Source organism: Eulemur rufifrons, chromosome 1, assembly GCF_041146395.1.
Source record: "Eulemur rufifrons isolate Redbay chromosome 1, OSU_ERuf_1, whole genome shotgun sequence".
NCBI classification, from domain to species: Eukaryota; Metazoa; Chordata; class Mammalia; order Primates; family Lemuridae; genus Eulemur; species Eulemur rufifrons.
The window spans coordinates 77,835,001-77,858,407 of NC_090983.1; the positions used below are offsets into that span (position 1 = coordinate 77,835,001).

The 23,407-nt window shown below is 36.2% G+C and overlaps 1 protein-coding gene across 2 annotated transcripts in view; it reads left to right on the top strand.

The window, feature by feature from the left end:
• Positions 1-23,407, top strand: part of ZEB2 (zinc finger E-box binding homeobox 2) — a 126,557-nt gene that overhangs the window by 87,480 nt on the left and 15,670 nt on the right. For both annotated transcript variants that reach the window (XM_069472977.1, XM_069472969.1), the window contains exons 3-4: positions 319-576; positions 5,470-5,541. In XM_069472977.1, coding sequence (XP_069329078.1) covers positions 319-576; positions 5,470-5,541 — 330 coding nt within the window. The remainder of the gene's footprint in view (positions 1-318; positions 577-5,469; positions 5,542-23,407) is intronic.

Here is a 23,407-nt window from a genome sequence, read left to right on the forward strand (position 1 = left end):
GTGGAGTATTGAAAGTGCATATTGCCATGTCTTTTTACATATGCAGTATAGGCATATTTTAAGTGTGCTTCTGTTGCTTTTTAGAATTTCCCATGTTTTTTAGTAAAAAATTATTTAAAACCAGAAAGAGCACCCAGCTATAATTGAATAAGGATAAAAATGCTAAAACATGAAGGATATTAATTATATTTTCCTGACATGGTTGAATAATTCAGTTATGAAAATATTAATTATTTTCCATTTAACTAAACAATTAGGGAAAGCTGATATTTTTCAACAGAGTGTTTAGAGAGTGTGTGTTTTGTACTTCTTCTGCAGTGGTGAACTATGACAATGTAGTGGACACAGGTTCTGAAACAGACGAAGAGGACAAGCTTCATATTGCTGAGGATGATGGTATTGCTAACCCTCTGGACCAGGAGACAAGTCCAGCTAGCGTGCCCAACCATGAGTCCTCCCCACACGTCAGCCAAGCTCTGTTGCCAAGAGAGGAAGAGGAAGATGAGATAAGGGAGGGTGGAGTGGAACACCCCTGGCACAACAGCGAGATTCTACAAGCCTCTGTAGATGGTCCAGGTAAGTGTCTAAAACAACTTGGCCCCTTCCTGTGCCATCTTCGACTAATCTGTACCACCAAGCGGAACTTCCACAACCAAATAATTAAAATATTTCTTCCCATCGCCCTTGCAGAATAGAGATACCAAAGCTGGTGACAGATTATGAAGTGATGGTAATGTTATCACATTACAACACTTACGTTTTAGGCAGGGATTATATTTCGGTTCTGATGCAAGTTGAGTATGAACCACGTTTTCAACACATAACATGAAATGTTTGCACTACATTTACAACGTGCAAATTCTATAACATGATCAAGATCTATACTTTCATGATAGAAAATGGAAGCAAACATAAAAGCACATTTTTTATATAGACAAAAATTTATAAAAAAAATAAATGTTTTGTGTGGAAATCATGGAGCATTTTAAACCAAGTAACTGTCAGTTTAATATAGTTTCAGTGTCTGTCTGACACCTCCTATTGTAATTCAACCATCTAATCATTCCCTTTTGTTAAGTGTGAATGTGATTTCACACTTTTACCTGGTCAGGTAGCTTTCTTATTATTTATCAGCTAAGTACTTGATAATGATTCCTGCTGTTTGGTGGAAATCTCAAGAGAAATAAAGATGGTCCAAGGCCAACTATAATAAAAAATAAGGTAAATCATGTTCAAGCTAAAACTTCAGATGCCCCTGTGCAAATGGAAGTGTCTTGGTGTAAACTTCACTCAGGTTGAAGAATCACTAAGGGATGAAATGTTTAACAAAACACACGAAATCTTATTCTCATAAATTCCCCTTCTCATCTTTACTTGGTAAGGTGGCCTATAAAATTTGTTTAAATGACCCTTCTAATTCAGACATAGGTGTCTCCTTCATCTCTCCTCCCAGGACCCAATGAGAGCTATCAGTATTTCCCCCACCTTGTTTTTTCTTTGACAATGTAATTCAACAGTCACATTTTTATAAATATGTGAAGTGGCTGGGAAGGAGTCTACCTATATGCTATTGTGATGTCGCCAACAATAAAACACTGAACATAGGCAGAGGAAGTGTTTAGTATACTGGAAGGAAGGTAATCAAAGCACTTCCACTACCAAAGAAAATTAAACGTGAAAAGAAAGAAAAAGAAAAACGACCAATGGCAGTCTGAGTGTAGTGTATTTGTTTTTCGTTTTCCTAACGTACTGTGCCAAGTTTTGTACTCTGTTTCCAATTTTGCTTTCGGTGAAGGTTTCTCGAATCTCAGCAATCCCACACATAAACATTTATCGTTATATCCATTAAGACTTAAGGTTTTAGATTTTCAACTATGAGGGAGAACTCAGCCAAAGATGCTTGAAAGATAAATACGTTTAATTAGGGGCAGAGGATGATCATTAAAGGAAGTCTGACTGCTGCAGAAGTCATTAACAATCTTAAATGAAATTTTTATTTTTATGATAGCCATTTACATGTATAATAAGAGCCAATGATTCTTGGGAGCAGTGTGACAGAAACAGAGTGTGGCGAGAACTCATGTAAGACATACTATTTAAATGAGCTGGTGTTAGCTATTCATATTTGTTAATGAACTAGATATGCAGGGCTATAAGAATGAATGTTCTGATGCTTTAAATTTTAATATCTAGAAATCAAGGGTAAGGACCAATTACTAGAATTTCCACCCTTAAAGGAATAATTAATAACGATATAACAAATGTACAGCCTCGAACTTCTTAAAAAAAAAAAAGTTTAATTTGAAAAAATTAAGATCGATAGTTGAAAAACAGCCAAAAGAGCAATGTCAAGCTGTAGTAGTTTGTGATCGTGGCAGCTTTTTGTGTTGGTCATGGACCATAATTGTAAGTGTTTTAATATACAATAATCCATATGAATGCATTACAGACCCTCTTATCACCTGTAGTTAATGGTGCCTGTGATACAAATGAACAGGCTGTGCTTTGCTCTTACCTTTATGGTAAATAAACTAGCATTCTGGAGTCACAATAATTAAATAACATGTAAATCCCTAATCTCATTTGGCTATTTGGACCAAGAAAGTTACCCGGCTATTACCTGTCTAGTTCTAATGATTAGTAATGATTTATTGTTCTTTTTTTTTTTTATTGTTCTAAAAGTGCTCTGATGTGGTGCCTTGATGTCTAATGAAAAGAAATTGGTCTTAAAAAGCTACTCATTGTTTATCCTGACTCTTAGATAGCACATTTTTCTTCTGATAAAATATTTTTCTTATTTATTGTTCAAAACACACAATATAGACAATAATTCTAATTCTGGTGCTGTTTTATTTAGTAGTGTTTTATCCCCGGTGCCTGGCTGTCTACGGTCATACCTCAGCACATAGCTTTACTCTGAGATAAGCCCTCTCTCCTTTGCTCTTTCTCCCATGCTTTCTGTAGTTTGTCTGCAGGATGCAGGTTTTGAACTGAAGAGCGCAGTGGAGTTCTTACTGTGCCTTTCCGGTTCCAGCACAATCAAAGTTTTGTGTTTGGAATTGTCCTTGACATTCTTTCGTCCCACAATGGGGTGGACACAGTGTGCTGGAAACCATGACATCATTATCATTGACACAGACTTAAATAAATCACCTGCATCTTGGCCTTTTTCTGCTTATTCAAGGATTCTTCATCTTAAGGAAGAAAGTGTTCTTTATTTTTACAAACCTTCATCCCAAGGGTGACTGGAAAACGCAAACTTTTACAAGTGTTTTAAAAATAAATATACTACGTGTGGTTTTAGACACAGTATGCTGAGTCAGAGGTGTCTTGGAAAATGTTTAAGGTTAGGCATGAGGCAAAAAGACAGCCAGATTGCCATTAATTTAGAGGAGATATTTCTAAACTATGTATCATTATGTCCTCCTGAATATGAATTCACTTGAAACTTAATTAAATAGGCATATACATAATATTTCAAATATATACCTAAAAAGCCTGTTACATTTTAATAAACTGAGCTTGATATTCAAAAAACAATAAATCCAGGCAAAATACATTCTAGGTAAAAGTGACAACATTTTATCTAACGTCTCTGAAAGATCTCAGTTGCACAATCTTTGATAAAAGAGGGTAATAGCTAAATAATACTACAGAATTCAGTGTACACGAAGTGCCAACTACACATTTGCAGACCCAGCATTTATTAATTTGGGAAGCAACCACCTACTGTAACTTCTCTTTACTTTTTCATAAGAAAAGGGCAATGAGGAAGGAAGTGCAGCAGAAATCTTGAACATTACCACTATTATGCAAAAAAAAAAAAAAAATGCTGTTAACTGTTTTCCCTTCAGTGACTTGATGTGCTCTCAGATGGAAAACTTATGATTCTTGTGACTCTTGGCTACCAGAAATCACATGAGATGAGTGAGGAAGAAAGACACAAAAGCTATATTTATATCTAGTACTGAACTTCTCAGAAATACCTTAATTTAATTCCTTGCAGAGACTGATAAAAATATCAGACGAGGGAGCCTTTCAAACGATCAGTTATTACAATTGACAATACAATATTGCCATGTATTGAACTTCTAAATGTTTTATGCAAAATGTCCCTGTGAAAATATTCCTTAAATAAAGGAGAAGTCCTGGGTCAGGAATGAATTTTAAAGTGGTTGTATGGGTTAAGCAAATATCATTCAAATTATCTGACTATTATAAGCAGTGGCATTAAATTAGCATCTGTGTATATGTGTGTTTTTCCACCTTAAGAGGATCATGATTTTTCAGCTCTAATGCTATAAACAGTTTTGCTGTAGGACACTGCTTATAAAAAACATCTTTTAATTTTGCTGTAACATTTGTTAGAACCTGTTGTTCTATCAAAGTAGATTAGTATGTGATAAGCAAAGGGTGATCAGGAAATTTGGGAATTTATAAAGTTTCTCTTGTTTTAAGTAAAATTATTATTATCACAGAGAGATACTCATCCTGGATCGTGTTTGATTCTCATTAGTATTGCCATTGTAAAAATACAATTTTAAAAAGTTTATGCTTAATTTACTTGCTTGAAAGATGTTTAACTGTCAGCTGTCCTGCTCTGCCCTTTTGCATCCTCTAAATCTGATGGGCAGAATATTTAAGAGTTCTTCTATTTTTCAAACTCTCCCTTATTTTAAAATATTGCAGTTTTTGGAAAATGACCTTTAATGATTTATGAATATTCAACTTTAATGTTATTTATTTTCATCTTCATCAGAGCATTGAGCTGTTGTTATATTTATATATTTTTTTCTCAGGAAATGACTCTGATTACCTCCTAGGGCATAAATGATAAGGAGGAAAAGATATTTGTGTAATGGTTGGGAAGGGAATAAGGAAGGTATATTTTAGGAGTTTATATAAAACAGTAAAACAGGTATTTTTGATACCACTGGGATGTTTGTTGTATAAACTGGGCATTCCAAGTTTGGATATGTAGAATTAGGTTCTTTAAAAAGTATGCTTGCATAGATTGGCACCATCATAGCTATCCCAAGGGGAAAGAATAGCATGAAAATAAAATGAGAAATTCTGACCTCCCACTAAACATCCAGAGATACCAGAGGCAGAGCAGCTAGCATGCCTCTTCATAAGTACAAATACTTAGTTGCTTTTGACTCTCATTGAAAAAATAATATCTTTCCCCTGTTTGTCACTAGAATTGCCACCAGAAGAAAAGCCCTTCGTTTGCTCCAAATAAGCACCTCTGTTTTTCACAGCTTGCAGTGATGCTTAAAGTAAATAAGTTCTTGTGCAGCTAGCACTATTGGATTCATTCAATTGCCTGAACAAAGCTATTGTTTAGAGGTTTACAACAAGCCCTTTCTGTTTCCTTTAAAAGAGTCTTCCTTGTTCCTGTGTTTGGCATGCTTAGTATAGTAAGCCTTTCTACAATTTTCAAATACTAAAGATAATTTTCCCCCACAGAAGAAATGAAGGAAGACTATGACACTATGGGGCCAGAAGCCAGGATCCAGACTACAGTTAACAATGGTACAGGTGAGTTGTGTTTACCACACTAAGGTCATGTTTGCCCTGTGTCATGCGGATTGAGTGAGTCAGGGAAAGAAACACTGACCCATCCATTTGCATCTCCATGACTGAACAAGTCAGCCAGACTTTACAGGTCTCTGGTTTTGTACCAAATCAGAACTCTCTCCATTTTGGTATTTTATTAAGCAAATACATCTCTTATTCTTATACCCTTAATTTGCCTGTGAAGCTCAAGAATATTGAACTGTATGAATGGATCCTTTCAGAGCATACATTGGCTGAATTTCCAGTAGTAATTTTTATTTTAAAAGACTGCAAAAATAATTTTAAAATTAGAATATTGTATGCCTCTGCTAGCCACCACTTGATATCAGTCATTGAGAATTCAAATGATATGGTGTAATTTAGACTGTAAAATGTTTTTTCGGAAAGACAAATTTCCATGAAAATTCCTCACAAAAATTAGTCACCAGAGTTCCTTTTCATTCTTTCTTCAGTTTTATTTTTCTGCATCTTTTAGCCCCTCTAAATAATGTTTTCCAGGCAGAAGTTTTAGAGAAGAATTGACAATTTCACTTCTTTATAAGGAAACTAAAAAATTAGAGTGGGAAGGTTGTAAGTGGTACTTTCTTTTACTCCACTACTGCTATAGCATGGAATTTCAAGACAATTGTGGCATTCCATATTTTTTCCCAAAAACTGAATGGCATCTTCTTTCACATTCTCACGTCACTAGCACGAATTTACATTGACTCACTATGTTAATCTCTCTTTTTCCGGGTGAGACTAATTATTTTTGGTGTTTCAAACAGTCCTCCATCCTGCCATTACAAATATTAGCATAGTGCCCAATATAAAATTACCTGCCAAAACAAAACAAAACAAAAAGCGCAGAACTATTCCCACTCAACTTATTAATGGAAAAAACTGGAAGTTTTTTGAAGTTTCAGAAATGTAAACAATTAAGATGATATTCATATTTCCGTTATGTTGATACACATCATAATAAATTGCTCGCCTGTGTTTCTATTTAGGATGCTCTTACTAATAACATGAAGGCACTAATTCACTTTCTTGGGTATAAACTAAGAGAAATAATGAAAAACAATTTTTTTATTCATTTGAATCATGTCAATTTAAGATACAAAAATAAAACTGTACAATATGTGGTTATAGAAAAAGTATAGAATTAGGTGCCAATAATCCTGATTTTTAAACCCAGCTCTGGCAATAACTAGATCGTGACCTTGGACGAGTCATTTTCCCTCTTTGGAATTCAGTTTCTGAAACTGTAAAATGAATAGATTGAACTAGCTTCTTGTTAAGAATACTTCTAGTTTTAATGTTCTGTGTTTCAGGGGTACTATCACGATGTAAAAATAGAAAAGAAACAGGATAAAATAACTTCATATAAAAACACAATAATAAAGAGATAACTATACATACTTTCTAGAATGTTCCAACCCAAGGGATCAAAAATGGCCTCATGTTCCTTTTAAAGATAAATGTTAAATTTCAGCTTCAAGCATAAATGAAAGCTGATTTTTATTACCTTTATAAGCTTTCAAAGTGTCACAAAACAAAATTTATCTCTCAAAGTAACAATCTACTAGCTGTTGTGTACACCTAAAGTCTAAAGTGAGGTTAATAAAAATTGTTTCTATTCAGAAGTTTTAAAAATCAATCTTAAATGTCCTTTCACCAGGCTTTAAGATTACCTGTTCTCATAATACTTACTGTTCCTTATAGTTCATATGTATTCAGTCAATAAATAAATCAATAAGTATTCATTGAATGTGTTCTATGTATTCACTGTTTGTGAATGTGAGGTGGAAGATGGGCCAGGAAGACTAAGACATGATTATAATTTAATTTGGAAGATGAGACTAAGACATGAAAAAATAATGATGAACAATAAGTGAAAGTATGTGATAAATATGCCACAAGTGGTAGGAACCATAATGATGTGAATTACAGAAGTGGGAGATCCTATGGGGTGGGTATTCACATAAGGTATATGGAGGAATGTGAACTAAGTACATCTTCAACAGTCATAGAGGAGTGAGGAAGGTCTTTCTAGCAGAAGAGGAGCATGTGAGCCCAGAGGGGAAATGTGATGTCTATTCAGAGGACAGTGAGTAAAAGGATTTGGCTGAATCAGGGGGTCCTAGGAAGCACTTTAAGGAAAATAAAGCTGGACATTTAAGTTGAAGCCACTGGTGGAGAATATTGAGCATCAGACAAGAGTTGGGGTCATGGTTATACTACCATGATTTTTGTTGGGGAAAACCAGACTCTGAGAGGCTAACTGAGTCATCGTAGTCATTCAGATAGGAAGTGATAAAAATCTTGTCCTAGGGTGGGGACAGGAGTGAAATTAGCAACATGACTTCTTAACAACCAGTTGATCCTCGGGGTGATGGAGGCTAAATGGCTTCAAGATTACAGATCTGCATGTTTAGAATATAGCAATACTTGCTATTTCTAGATTTACAGGAGAAAGATCCAATTTTGAGAAGATCTTGAACCAGACTTTAGACATAAGTATTTTCATATAAAAGTTATATATATATGAATATGGGAATGCTAATTGGAAATGAGGAATTGAAACCCAAGAAGTCAGGGCTGGAGATAGAGATTTGAGAGTCATGCAAATATATTCAGATAGTATTTGACATCATAGGACTATGAGATTTACAATTGAGAGTATATTTATTGAAGCAAGCAGAAAACTGAGATCAGGCCTCCTGGTGGGTTAGGAGAAAAACCAAATCCGTTGAAAGAAAAAAGATTGTAAGAGAGAAAAAATTAAACATCCAGAAGCAAATAAAGAGAATTTCATAAAGGTGAGAATGGTCAACTCAATTAAAAGCTTCAGATAACTACATTTGAAAGAATTCTAAGCAAATACATTGGACTTGGTAAATAGAAATTTACTGTTGATCCTCATTTTATAGCTCTTCCCTTTTAGAAAATAAATGCACATCTATTCCTAGGCATAAGTTTAACACTTCTTGTGCCTGGCTTTGCTTTGGATGCTAAATATGTGTGAAATTGAAATAATACATCTTTTGTGGTTGAAATTACTTCCAATGCACCATCTCTTTCTCTTCTCCTAAGTCGTACTCATCAAGATCCAACTATTGGCTGACAGCACTTGGACTTCCCATTCATATTTTTAGGTTGACATATTTTTGACTACTGGCCTGAAGTTACCCACCAGACATTTTCATTTCCCATTATTCCAGTCTTCTAAACTAGAAAGCCTTAGTTACATTTGACTGTTCTCTGGCCTTCATCTCCTCCTCTATTGTCAGCTCACATCCCTCCTATAACCTTTTCTTCAATGTCCAAATTCCCTTTTTAGAGTCCTTAATGGCCCCTTAGCACCTGTAGGACAAAACCCACATTCTTCAGTCCAGTATTAAGTGCCATCCATTTCATACCAACAGTACTCCCCTCTTGTCAGACCAAATCCCTTGGTGATATCAAAAAAGAATCACATGTATACCAACCTCTGAATCTCTGCCCATTCTAATCTCTTAGCCTCTTTCTTCTAGTCGTCCAAATTCTCCCCAGGACCAGCTCAAATGTCATTTCCTTAATGTGGTCATCCTTGAACACCCCAAACCACATCAAACTCCTCTTTTTCTGAAATCGCACAGCTCTAGGGTACACACCACTGATTTTAGCATGTTTAATTGTTCCTCTTTATGTTGTTTGCACCTATTTCACCTAGTTAATTTCATGAAGACAAGAAATTTCTCCAGCTGAAAAACGGAGGTAGATTATTCTTTTATCTACCTTGTAGGATCGTTGAGGCAGTTAAATAAATAACATATATTGACATTAGTAAGTAACCAAAAAATGTTTGCTTTAAGAAGAGAACTATTCTGTTTTGCCTCAAGTACCCAGTACAGCAGAGAACTCACATGGAAGACATTATGACTGGTAAAATGAATGAATGAATGAATATTCGGTGGAGAAAAAATGGACTCTGCTAAAGGAAGCCACAGTAGGGGAAAACATTCCCTGTGGAGGAGATTGAGTCAGTGTCTTCAGAGAGTGAAGCCAGGATTCAAGTCCCTGAAATCAACTTGGTAAAGGCAAAGCAAAACAGCCTAGAGTCTCACTACTTTTTCTTTTAACAACAAAGTTAGATTAACAGAACAGCAAAATTGAGTTATAACAACATAAAGCATTGCAAACCTGGATTTATATTGATAACTTTCTACATTGCATAATTCCACTTGTTTTAATGTTTTAAAAGAGAAAGAAAATTATACTGCTTTCACACATAAGATACAGAAAGCCTTTTTACAAAGAAGCCCACAACTTCCAGATAGCAATAGGAATTAAATTCAGAATGAAATTATTGGGTAAAATTTTTAAGAGTGTGTGAAAAACACTATTTCCTAAGAAGATTAGAGAAATGGAAAAACTCAGGAGCATTACAAACATGAGTTTGCCTGCATGCTAGTAGTAACAAGGATCTATCTTAGGTGCAGTGATCATTAGCATTAATGCAGTTCCACGTGCGTATCAAGACTCAAATAGGGCCCTGATGTTTTCCTCTTTGAATGTGTGAAAGTTATATTTACTCAGACAATCTAGTACTCTGGTTATAAAGGGCTATTAATAACCACCTGCATCTGCACTTCCTTTGCTAAGGGGAAAAAAAAAAAGCACCTTACATCCAGAAACCAGGCAAGGCCAATTTAGGCCTCAGTGCTTAATCTTACACAACGCCATAAAATTCTTCTCTAAGAACTAACTATATAAACTCTAACTACAGTCATTAAACTTGCCTCCAAATTCTAAGAATAATATATAAATTATTTTACATATGAGAGGCAATCATTGCTTTGGACCACCTGCATTTGAATTTTGTCTCTACCAATTACTAGTTACATGAACTTGAGTATGTGATTGACAAACCTTCATTCCTACATCAGTAAAGTAGAAATAAATGATGATTCCTTATGTACAGGCCTCATTGTAGGGACGAAATGACATGTCATTTTTAAAGCACCTTGTACAATGCCTAAGATACACTCACCTTTTTTTGATTTGTTTTGCCAGTTTATTTGTTTGCATCTACAAGTAAGCTTTAAACTATTTTTATTCATTAAATGAATACATGGTAAACTGCTTCCTCCCTTCACACTAGGTCCTCATTAACTTCTTCTCTAGAAAGCAAAAACACAATATCTAACAAATTCGTAATGAAATAACTAAACAGTAAATTTCGAGAGCCTTTGCCAATTAAGTTCCTTTGATATCCGGGAAAGCTACACAGACAAGTTGTAGGACAAATTCTTTGCACGACTCTGGCATTTGAGGTTAAAATATGAAGATTAAGAAGGAGTGGTTTAGTTTTCTATCTCATTTCATCTTTAGCTAGCATCCCTTCTTTAATTGTAGAAGAGGAGAATTTAGTAGTATTTACAATGTTTGTGTGTAATGATGATGAAAGCTGTCAAAGATTTTTCCTTTATTTGACAACTTACTAGCATCAGGAGTCATATCCTTTTTATTTATGATTGACACATAATAACTCTACATCTTTATGGGGTAGAATGTGATGTTTCAATACATGTATAAATTGTGTAATGATCAAATCAGGGTAATTAGCATATCCATCACCTTAAACGTTTATCATTTCTTTGTGATGAAGGCATTCAAAAACCTCTCTTCTAGCTACTTTGAATTATACAATATATTATCGTTAACTCGAGTCATCCTACTATACAATAGGCTGCCAGAACATATTTCTCCTATTTAGCTGTAGTTTTATACCCATTGCCCAATCTTTAACCCTCCCTTCTTCCCCTGCACTCCCTATCCTCTGGAATCAGCCTAAATGTCCATCAGCGGATGAAGGGATAAAGAAAATGTGGTATATATACCCGATAATAGAATATTTTCAGCTGTAAGAAAGAATGAAATCCTGTCACTTGCAGCGACATAGATGAACCTGAGGACATTACGCCCAGTGAAATAAGACAGGCACAGAAAAGCAAGTACCGCATGGTCTCACTCACGGGTGGCATCTAAAAAGTTGTTCTCGTAGAAGTAGAAAGGAATCATATCTTCTTTTTCTTACCCTGGGTAACAATCAGTAAACAAATAATAAAACATTTGCCCTTTGCTAACAACCACTAAGATACGTACACTCATCCATTTTCAGTCCGAGTGTTCATTGTGTGAAGAATTTGAACTGAGGCTTGAGAAAGAAAACTTGAAGGAAATAGAAGATTTAGTTCTTGCCATTAAGGACCATAACATTTTATGGTGCTGATAGAAAGAATGAAAATCATAATGACAGGAAGACAAAATTTACAAAAAAAAAAAATTATAGCTTCTTTAGCTATTAAAATCAATGGTCACTTATTGAGACCCTACTAAGTGCAAGGCATTTTTTATGCATCATGAAAGATACAGTGAAAAAAGAATAATCATTGTCATTAAGGACTTACATTCAACTGGGTGAATAAAACGTTAGTAGATGAATAAGAAATGCGTGTAAAATGTTTGGCACAATGTTAGGACATAATACATGCTCAATTGTTGCGAGCCATCATCATTATTACTGATTATAATAATATATGGATTAAGATGTTTTATTTGAAATACAGCCAGTTATGTAGGTTCAAATGCAAAGTGTTCAGTATTGCAGAGGGTTTCTAACAGAGCGTAGGGGCAAATATTGGAGACGGGGCAGTGGAGAGGTGTTTTAAAGAGAATGCAAATTTCAGGGAAGGTTTTCTTCGGGACACAGACTTGCTGAGCGTGCCTTTGCGCAAAAGAGAGAAACGCTGAAATGTAAATGGAGACTGGGTGAAAGATGGAGTTTTGAGGGAAGAGCTTTAGGTGGTAGCCATAGCAGTGGGCAAGAACACATCTTTCTTTAGCAGTAAGATCAGGAGAAGAAGGGAGAATGACAGTACAGATAATGTGGTCAATTAAGGTGGTCCAGGGAATTCACACCAAATATATAGGTTGCACTCTTGGAAGTGGCAGGACAAAGAGACCGTCAGCTAGCAGTAAGGGAATAGGAATAGGACTGGAATCTTGAGAAATGGAAATCAGAATAATTGCTGTGGACAATGCATGGATATTTGATTATCATTAGGAAAGAATACCCTGTTTTGAAAACATAGCCTGAAGCTAAACTACACTATTGTTTAAGTTTCTTTAGATATGTTTCATACGCTAGGAGCTGAGAAATTGGACTGGACCTTAGTTCAGCAGGGCAAAAATGATATGAGAATAAGTGGCAGGGATGGAAGTGATTTCAAGTTTCAAGGTGAACTGAGACAAGTAAAATCAGAGTGGGTAAAATGGACCAGGGACTTGTCAGGGCCTGATTATCACAACGAAATAAATACCTATTGCAAGAGAATGAGGAACTGAATGATAGGGAATGGGAGAAGGTGGAAGTCAGAGAGTGCAAGCTCCTGGTTCTGGTTCTGAGAGATGGCATTGTCCCAGGTTGGCCCAGTACCAAGGTACGGCCACCCATGTCGTTGGACACGAGAAAGTCTAAGCACTCTGAAGCCAGGATTCTGCGTGGACTGCCTTTTAAACAATGACGTTTCCCAGAGTGAGAGCAACGGCATCCTGAGCGAAATATAAGCATGGAGCTAGTATCACTTTACTTGAGCTATGCAGGCAGGGTCCTAAAACATGAGGGCGAAAATGGATGTCTTTAGACGTCAAAACATTGCAGTGACAGAGTGGAGGCTCTTTGAGGGTAGTTACGTCTGGTCTTCTCCATGTTCCCTCTCAGTAGGTGCAATGGTCTGTACAGTGTGCATGGCTGATAAGCAGGTTGTTTGTTGGATTGACAAAACAGGAACACTGATCTGAAACAGTAGTGTGAATTAAGGAGTGTGTTGACCCATCCCGTTTGTTCTGTGTGTCAAGACAGATGAAAGCAGGAATGGCTCTGCGGGAGAGGTCTGTGAGGGATGAGATATTATCAGGGGATGACACAGTTTCATTTAGTCTGAAGAAGTGGAACGCATGTAGGAGGAGATCATTAAGCATGTGGAGGGGGGAAACAAGTAGTATGTGAAATGGGAAAGCAAAATGAACCGTGAATAAAGTTCTTTTTTGGTTGCTAGTCCAAAGTTAAGCTTAAGACGTATTTTATTTACTATAACCATGAAATAGCTAATAAAATAATAGCTAATAAAAATTCACCTTTGGAGGGTGCTCTGCAAAGTTATTCTTTATTGAGTGCCTTTAGAAACATAATTAGAAATAAGAATATTCAAATTAGGAAAATATAATCCTTAAAGATTAAGTGGAAATTTTAAATAAGCATCTTGAGTGGAGAATCCGAAGAACTTTTATCATGTTTTCTCTTTGCCCCGCTAGACCCAGGTCTGGGTCACCCAGTAAAAAGCTAAAATATGAAACAATTACCTAGGATTCAGAAGAGTGGGGACATGGAAAAAATAGAAGAAAAAGTTTAAAATGTAGTATTTCATGTATTTCAGTATATGTATATATGTATGATGTGTATATGTATATATCCATATATTTATATAGATACATATATTGAAGTGGGCATTTCAATTGGCTTTTCCCATATTAATTTTATGGTGTAATAATGTTGTAATTCAGAATCACTTATAATGTCATTATGATCTTTTCAGCACAAAAGGCTTGTTTTTTTTTTTTTTTTTTTTTTTTTGAGACAGAGTCTCACTCTGTTGCCCGGGCTAGAGTGCTGTGGCAACAGCCTAGCTCACAGCAACCTCAAACTCCTGGCTTCAAGCAATCCTCCTGCCTCAGCCTCCCGGGTAGCTGGGACTACAAGCATGCACCACCATGCCCAGCTAATTTTTTCTATATATTTTTAGTTATCCAGTTAATTTCTTTCTATTTTTAGTAGAGACGGGGTCTTGCTCTTGCTCAGGCTGGTCTCGAACTCCTGAGCTCAAACAATCCTCCCGTCTCGGCCTCCCAGAGTGCTAGGATTACAGGTGTGAGCCACCGCGCCTGGCCAAGGCTTGTTCAAATGGTATCAAATCAGGCATGATGAAAAACTAAAATGATGGGGTTTTCTCTCTTGTTCTCTCTTTGTCTCGTTTTGAGTCACTCTGATATAGTAGAAAGAGCAATGGGTTAAGAGTCAGAATGTGTAAATCCTACATACAGCTCTTTTAGAAATTAGTTGTGTAACTTTGTATGAATCATTAACCTCACTGTACCTTACTTGTATCACCTGTTAAATGAGGAAATTAGACTTAAAGTTTGGGATTCTGCCCCCCCCACCCTTTCTTCTAATGAAATTTGACTGGAAGCAGGAACGAAGGAAACAAAACACTGGACCATGCCAGTTGGCATGGGAATGGGAGATTGTCAGGGGCCCTGCCTCATACACAGGGCCAGCCTCCTGGGTGTGCGACCTGCACAGCTACACAGGTCCCTGCGCTGAGAAGGGCCTTGCATTTGGTTGGCTCTGCTGTTGCTGTCTTGAAATTCTTAACATTTTTCAAACGAGGGGCCCACGTTTTCATTTTACACTGGGCCCTGCAAATCACATAGCTAGTCCTGATTATACCTCACAAAATACATTAGGATCATGGCAGAGTATAAGCCAGGATAGGAAGAAATGGGATCACAGATTCACTTCCTGAAGTACCAAATAGAAATGCCAGTTTGGTCTAGGTTTATAGGGTCCTTCCTGGGGTGTCTCCAGAGCAATTGAATCCCAAGTAAAGATCTAGACCTAGATTGAAAATCTTGCTTGAGCAAGAAACACAATGGTGCAAGATGTTAACTCCCCTAATTTGGTAATATGAGCAATAAAGTTAGCAGGCTAGCAAGCAAGCAACGCTGTGCATCGTGTCATTAGCACAGAAGAAAGTTTTTGCACTTTATCATCCTCTTGGTTTAATAACTTCCAATTCCTCTTATTACTCTTACATGGAGTTTAAATGAACACTTTTAAATAAATTAGCCAGCTTGGTTATATGGGCAACAGAAGCCACACAAATTTTATCATAATGTATTTCTCTGCAAGAGTTAAGTGGACATAGAGTGTTAATCAATTGTACAAGATCAATTTATCAAATATTTCCATTAGTACCTAAATATGTAAAAAAAAGGAGGGAGTCGTACTGTTATAAAGCATGTCATTTTCTTCTTGGTTGTATCTGTCACATTTTTATAGATTGGAAGATTTTTGTCAGCCAGTCAGATATCTGTCATGGAAATCATCATTTTTAAATTTCTTAGTTAATTTCATGCATTGGGTTTTTTAAAATAAAGTCGAAAAAGAGAGAGGTTCTGAGGAGGGAAAAGCAGAAGTAGCAGTTGGCAGGGTAGACAGGAGGGTCATTTTCAGACTATAATCAGTGTCCACCGAGAAGAGCCTGGTCACTTCCTGGCTAATGAATGCTGTGGTTTTAGTAGCTTTGTTTGTGATTAGGAGCAGCTATCTCCACTTCACAGCAAGAGTTCCCACAAGAAATAACGGATATCCCAAGGTTGTTGACTGCCTCTTTCATTCATTCAACAAATATTTAATAACTACTGTTTTCCTTGTGATCTTGTCTCCTGTTTCCAGGCACTTCCAAAATATTTTTCTTAATCTGCCGTATGTGGTTCCCCCATCAGAAAGCTGTGTTGTTTTGAGTTTTTAATTGAAAAGAATACAGATAAAATTCTCTAGGCCTCGCCAGTGAGTAAAAAGCAAATTGATTAAGGTAATTAATTAATTGAAATTATGGAATCCTGCAACGTTGGGGATACCCCAGAAAGCACACACTGGCTTGTTTTACAGATGAAGAAATTGAGATGCAAAAAATAAAATAAGGGAGCCAAAATGAGGAGTCCAAGGACCCTGAACCTGGTCTAATCATTTAACTACTGAGTCATTACTGTGTCTCAGGCACTACACTAGGCAGTGTTGACACAAAGCTGAATAGCACATAGTTCCTGCCTCTGTCAGCTCATAGACATGTAAGTGAAAGATTATAGGATGTAAAAATGTCAATGATTGAGATATACAGGTGATATTTGGTAAGTAAAGAAGGAGGGTGTGAACTCAGGTTGAGGGAGTCAGGAAGGCTACCTGACATGGGAGTGATTCTGTGCTGTTTCCACAACCATGTTACTGAATGTCTTATTAGCTATGTGAGGCGGAGGGTTGACTTTCTGGAGTAGTAGTTCTTAAACTGGGCAAGGGTCAGAATTTCCTGAAGGGCTTGTTAAAACACAAATTGCTGATTCCATAGGTCTGGGACGGGCCCCAAGAATTTGCATTTCGAGCAAGTTCCCCGGTTAATACTGATGCTGCTGGTCTTGAGACCACATTTTGAAAATCCTGACCATCCCACAGCATTTCCTAGGTTTTGTGTGTCTCTACAAAAAACATATAAAAGCTGGGCAAGATCACCTTACTTCATATATCCCTCTGAAATACAATAAAATAGTTTAAGAGTCTTTCTGGTAATATACCAATTCCAAATTTTTAGATTACACAGTAATGTGAAAATGAGTGCATTGGAAATTTTTTAAAAAAAGCCATGGATTTTATTATTCTGTACCAATACATAGCCATCAAAATTGTCTAAGGGTTAGTAGTCTCTAAATCTTGCTATTCACAATCCCTTTAATATAAAATCTAACTTTAAAATTAGCGTCTGCCCCTGCCTGGGCTGCCTCCTGCTGTTTAGGGAGATACTTGATCCTGTGGAGTCCTGCAGATGCCATCCCTGGTCACTCTTCACCTCTCTCTCCTGAAGCTCTTACACGTGGGGAACTCTCACTGGCATTTGAACGTTTGTTCCCTGGAGAAAGCCATGATAAAGCAGGGGTGGAGAAACCAGCCAAGACACTGTACTAATTCGAGGGAAGAGAAGAAAACTTCTCTGTTGCTCTTGACAACCCTTCCCTGGCTTTATACATGCCTCTGTACCAGTCGGAGGTTCTGCGAGGCTGCCTGTGTAGCTGCGTAACGAGAAAAAGATCATCCCCTTCCCTCACGGTGCTTTTGAGATATCCAGTGCCAATATGTGTTTTGGAAGCCTTCTGCAAAAAAATGCACACATGCATTTTTAATGGTGAAATGCTTGTATTCATTAATTAGTCACCTTTAAACAAAGTTGCCATGAGGATTTATATACCTCAACAAATGCTGAGTACATGCTTCTTTAAACTAAAAAATTCAATACAAATGACTACATTAAAAATAATTTTCTATGTTTTCTTATCACCTAAGATGTTGTTAATACAGAGACTTTTTCAAAAAGATGATAAATGTAGTTACCTAGATTTGTGATTGCTTCTTTAGGTGCCTTCGCCTTCATGAAGTAAAGTGATAAAAAGCCAGACTATATGATAAATACATAATTTCTACATTACATTAAGGAAGTATATATGTACATGATCCCTTGTTATATATATATTTATAGGTCTGTTTATTGCAGAACCACAATCATTTTATGTATATGTCTCCAAATATTAGAATCACAGAAGTAAGAAAAAAACTATCAACCTCCTGTCCTCATCTCCAAGCACACTCTCTGGCACTAGTAGGCACTCAATAAACAGTTATAAAACAAAGGGACTGATGAATGATTCTACTCAGTTTTTTATATACACTTGCTACAGGTCTTCTGAATCCTCCACGATATTTTCTTTTCCAAAAGAATTATTTATTCATTTTGATGTTTATTAAAATGGCTTAACATAATAGTCAAATATATTTCTTCAATTTGTTATGAAAATTAAAACATGCAAGATGTGAAACCAGTGATAATAGAGTACCTGTCTTTCTATGTGAACACATACTTGTTACAAATAAAGAAAATAAGTGACAAAGGGAAACCAAAAAGGAGAAAGAATAAGTATCAGGGCCACATTATAATTAAACTACCTGTAAACACTAAGTAAAATTCACTTTTAAGTATCTTTGAGAAAGTATTCTAAAGCAACTTGATTTACAAGGGCTTGCTGATTTGGGGACCAACATTTCTCTTTTATTTAGAGTTCTGTTAAAATTAATTGTTTTTTAGGCAATAATTTTAAAAGTCAGTCTATACTGATATTTATTATTATCTGTCTAAAAATATCAATATCTAAGACAGACATAAAGGTATTTATAAAAACATCATTAATAAACAACATTAGTAAGAGTGGCCAATATATTTCCAAGAAAATTGAAGGCTTTTCTAACTTGAAGGAACCTAAAATTTCACCCTAACAATATTAAAATACACATGGCCATGGGGAAACATTTTTAATTACTGAAGTTCTTTTTTTGGATAGAGAAAAGTTTATCTAAACTTAGGAAAGGTTGAGATATTTGCAAGACATTCGGGTAAATTTTAGGACTAAATGCAAAATCTCTGGAGAAGGTATGGGAAGAAATTACTTGAGGTTTTTTGTGAATTTTTGTTATGGTTTAATCATAAATACCATGCAAATATCCTTTGTCAGTGTGTTTTGGCAGTTCTTCCAAGGATACCAGGGAGTGAAGAGGATTACAGAAAGACGGAAAATGAGGTTGATTTTACACTAGAAAAATGCAGTGGGGAATTCTGTAACTTTCTAGCAAATTTTCTACCTCATTCCTGTGTCCATTATACGGTACTACATAATCTTTATAAAAACAAAAATATAAACTTCCAAATACAATCCATACTTCATTCTTCCCTACAATTTTGAGAGTAACCAGTATTTAATCACATCATTTGTTCTGGTACTATAACAATTAGGGTGATTTGAGTTTTAAGCGACTGAAATAACATAGCTTCAAGTAGAAAAGAAAGTTTCTTGGCTCAGAGAATCTAAGGAAGGTGGTCAACCGAACCACTACAAGCTGCATTTTGATCTCAAGAATAAGAGGAGCTAGAAAGGCACTATCAGGACGAGCCATTTTATCTGCTTTTCTCTGTGTGTCTACTTTATTCTCTCTCTTCATAAATCTTCTTTCTCTAGATGGAAAATAGCAATTTCTTCATTCTACTTCTTTTTTTTTTTTTTTTTTTTTTTGAGACAGAGTCTCACTCTGTTGCCCGGGCTAGAGTGCCGAACTCCTGAGCTCAAACAATCCTCCTGCCTCGGTCTCCCAGAGTGCTAGGATTACAGACGTGAGCCACCACGCCCAGCCTTCATTCTACTTCTTATAGCTATAGTCACTTAGCAAAAAAAAAAAAAAAAAAAAAAAAAAAAAAACAGCCTTGATGCTTTTTTTGGAACAAAGTCCTAAAATCATAAGGAAGACATTTATTGAATTCAGTTGTATCTGTTGGCTACCCCTGGACCTGTCAACAGGACTGAGATTGGCTCACTTCAGTTGCAGATGACCAGTTGTAGCTAGGGGAGCAGGATCATGTGATAACATAGGAGCTCCCTTGGGTACCATAAGGCTTGGCAATAGGGACATGGAGGCATTCCCAGGCAAAGGAGAATGTTGTAGGGCTAGGCAGAAAAACAATACATTACTAGTACCTGTTGCAACCCCATGGAAAAGCCACATTATATCCAGGCTGGTTATACCAAGTTCATGGAAGGTTCAACTCCAGCCCACTTAAGTGACTCTAGGTATATAAGATATATAACCAATAGCATGTCTACACTACGTGAAGTGAAATTCTGAGGGGGAAATAGATTTAAATGACTTAGTGCCATCTTCATGAAACCCTTTTTGAATACTCACCTGAGCCCTATCAAACTCTTGCAAGTATTTATGATCACCACTACACAGTTTATCACAAAATTGTTCTACAGTTGCCTAAATATTAGCTCTAAGTCCCTAGCTCAACTGTAGGTCTCTTATTTTATGCTTCCCTTTACTAAAAGACCTCTGCACCAAGATTAGTTTTAAGGACATAATTTATTCCACATTCATTTTATAAATGATTCTTAAGAGCCTACTAATTTCTAGGCACTATACTCAATACTTAGAATACAAAGACCATCAAAGATGGATCCTTAAAGAGAGCACATGATTTGATGTCTTTTGTCCTCATCACACTTGACATAGAAATCTAGCATGGCCAAATTTGATCTAGCAATTGGATTGCCTCTCCAAACACCAGTAGCGTATCTAGATGCAATTTAGTTTGCCTATCCAGAAAAATCAGAATTTTCCTCCCTTTTAAGCCGAAAGGCTATTAATGCAAATCCAATTGAATTTGCATTTGATTACATTTCTGATGGAAACATTCATATGCAAATGAAAATTCATGCAAAGATAGCCAGATAATTCAAATAGTTGCTGAAATATCAAGATAAAATTAGGATATTAAATGTACATCCATCCATGTTTACTAGGTTACACTAAGGTCAGCAAGTGGGACAACGTTCTCGAAAAACTTAAATCATGTCTTAAATATTTGATAACACTCAAGTAGGTATGAGTTCAGAAAGGAGCTATTATTCTACTTTCTACTCTCATAGCACTGAAAAAGAAGTCAGTCACTAGTAAAATTGTCAAGTTATTCAAAAGACATTCATCTTGGATCCACCATTTTGTCCCCCTTATCTTTTCTTGCCATTAAAAACAAAAGGTGACTTTGGTGATCCAAAACAATGAACAAATAGTCTATGCAAGTTGGCAGTTCCTACATACTCCCTAGTGCCCTAGCGATGTAAGTTTAATGACATCATCACAACCACCACCAATAAGTATGCTTTGGAAAGCATCCATGGCATTGTGAGTATAGCAGTGGAAAAATGATCTTAACCAATGTCCATATTCTCTTATTAAATCTGGCTAATAAAAGACTTAAGCAAAATTTCAAGGTATAAAATCTTAATCCACTATTGCACATCCCAAACCTATTTTTGAGGTAAATACAGGTCTTGGAATCAGATGATTGTTCTTGTTATACTTAGCGGAAGTCAGAATGGCAAAAGAGAAAGATTTGAGATCACAGCATTCAGGATTATTAGTGTTTAGTTTAATAGTCCACAAAGTGTAATTCTCCCATTGCCTTTTGTTTGATCCCACATATTTGCCCATAGTTTCAAGTCTTTTTAGAATTCTAGGGTTCCCCACTTTAATGAATGTCCCCTGCCTTCCATCAAATTTGTAAAGCCTGAACGTGGGGGTTAGCATCTCCCACCTTGACAAACCCAGTCCTTCCCCAAGTTTTAGGGATTTTACTTCTTAAGTATCTCTCACATCCAGCCTCTTCTTCCTCTCCATCTCTACTTCCTTAGCCATTATCATTTGCCTGGCCCAGGGCAGGAGTCTCCTCACTGGTTTCCCAGGACCCACTTTTCTAGTCCTCTGATCTCTATCATACTATAGCCAAAGTTGTCATTTAAAAATGCAAATAATCATAATTTCATCTTTGCTTAATACCCTTTGATGGTTCCCCGTTTCTCTTAGGATAAAATCCCATGTCCTTAACAAGGCTCTTCCTCACTGCCTGTCTGGTTCCCACCTGCCTCTCCACCCTCGCATCACAAGGCTCCCCTTCCACCCTCTACGCCTCCACCTCTCACTTCCTGAGGCATCTCATGCTTCCTTCAATCACCACATCCTTGCACATGCTGCTCTTCCCCAGCTTCCACAGTTCATTTCATGCTTCCTTAACTAAAATTTTCCTGATCTTCCAGAGGCGATCATGGTCCTCTGTAACTTCTTTCATACCACCATATAACTTTCTTTCATAACACTTATTTGAGTTTGTAATGATGTATTTATTTTTGAGATATCAGTAATGCTGATCTTTCTCCTGGCTTCCTGAAGGATGAGACTTGATCTGATTTTTTGTAGGACATGATGCCTATCACATACCAGGCATTCAATAAATGCTGTTGAATTAATGGAAGGTTCCACTTTCTAGTCTTCTTGTCTAAAATCCACAAGTTCATAATAATGAAAGCCAAAAAGAAAACCCACCAAATTGACTGGCTTGCTCAAAAATTACCCTACCACAATTGCCAAAGAGAATTAGTATGGCAAATACTGTAATATTGTTTGTGGCAGAGAAGGTAAGGTGAAGAATCTAGTGGAACCAAGGTTAACTGCTTTCAAAAACTATGATAGTAGGATTCCACCATTAATTGTACTGACCAAGTACTTTTTTCACTTACCTAAGTAGCAGCTACTCTCCCAACTTTGTCTTATGCACAAAGCATTTTATTTAGGATATTTAAGCCACAACTTATTTAAGAAATACATCTAGAGGTTTCAAATATACAGGTGACCCAAGTTGTTAAAATTGGGTTACAACTATTATGCATTTCAAGGGAATAGATCCATAATTACAAAAGTTAAAATCATATTAAAATCACACAGCAGTATAGCCAGTTTCTGAACTCCCTCTGTTACTTTTTATTTTATTTCTATCAGCTATGAGTTTAATTTTATTTTCAGCAGCTTTAAAATACTGAGCTAAAGATCGAAATTAGAGGGAAAGATAAACTGCCGCATTCCATGATTTTTTAACAAAGTTGCATTATTATCTCTCTAGGAATATCTGTCCTTTTGCATCTGTCTCAGACTATGTAGTCACGGCTGCCTGTGGTGTTCAGAGGGTGGAGGGTTAATAGCTTATATTTAGCAACAGGATGTATCTGTGGTTAGGGACGTTAAGTTTAGTGGACAATGAAAAATTAAATGTACCTTTCTTGAGAGAAAAGGAAGCTTTCTATAGACTATTCAAGTAGCTTTGAGCTTATATTATGTCTAATGTTTATGGATTTTAGAATGTGGCTCTGTTTGTCTTTTTTAAATTTTCACTGAAAAACATTTTGAAATTTCTTTCATTCTTTGTGAATTATGCAGACGAATATTCCAGGAAGACAAAAGTAAAATGTGCTTATTTAACTTAAAAGCAAAGTATCCTCTTTCTTGCATCTATTAGGAGAATAAGCATTCAATCAATAATTG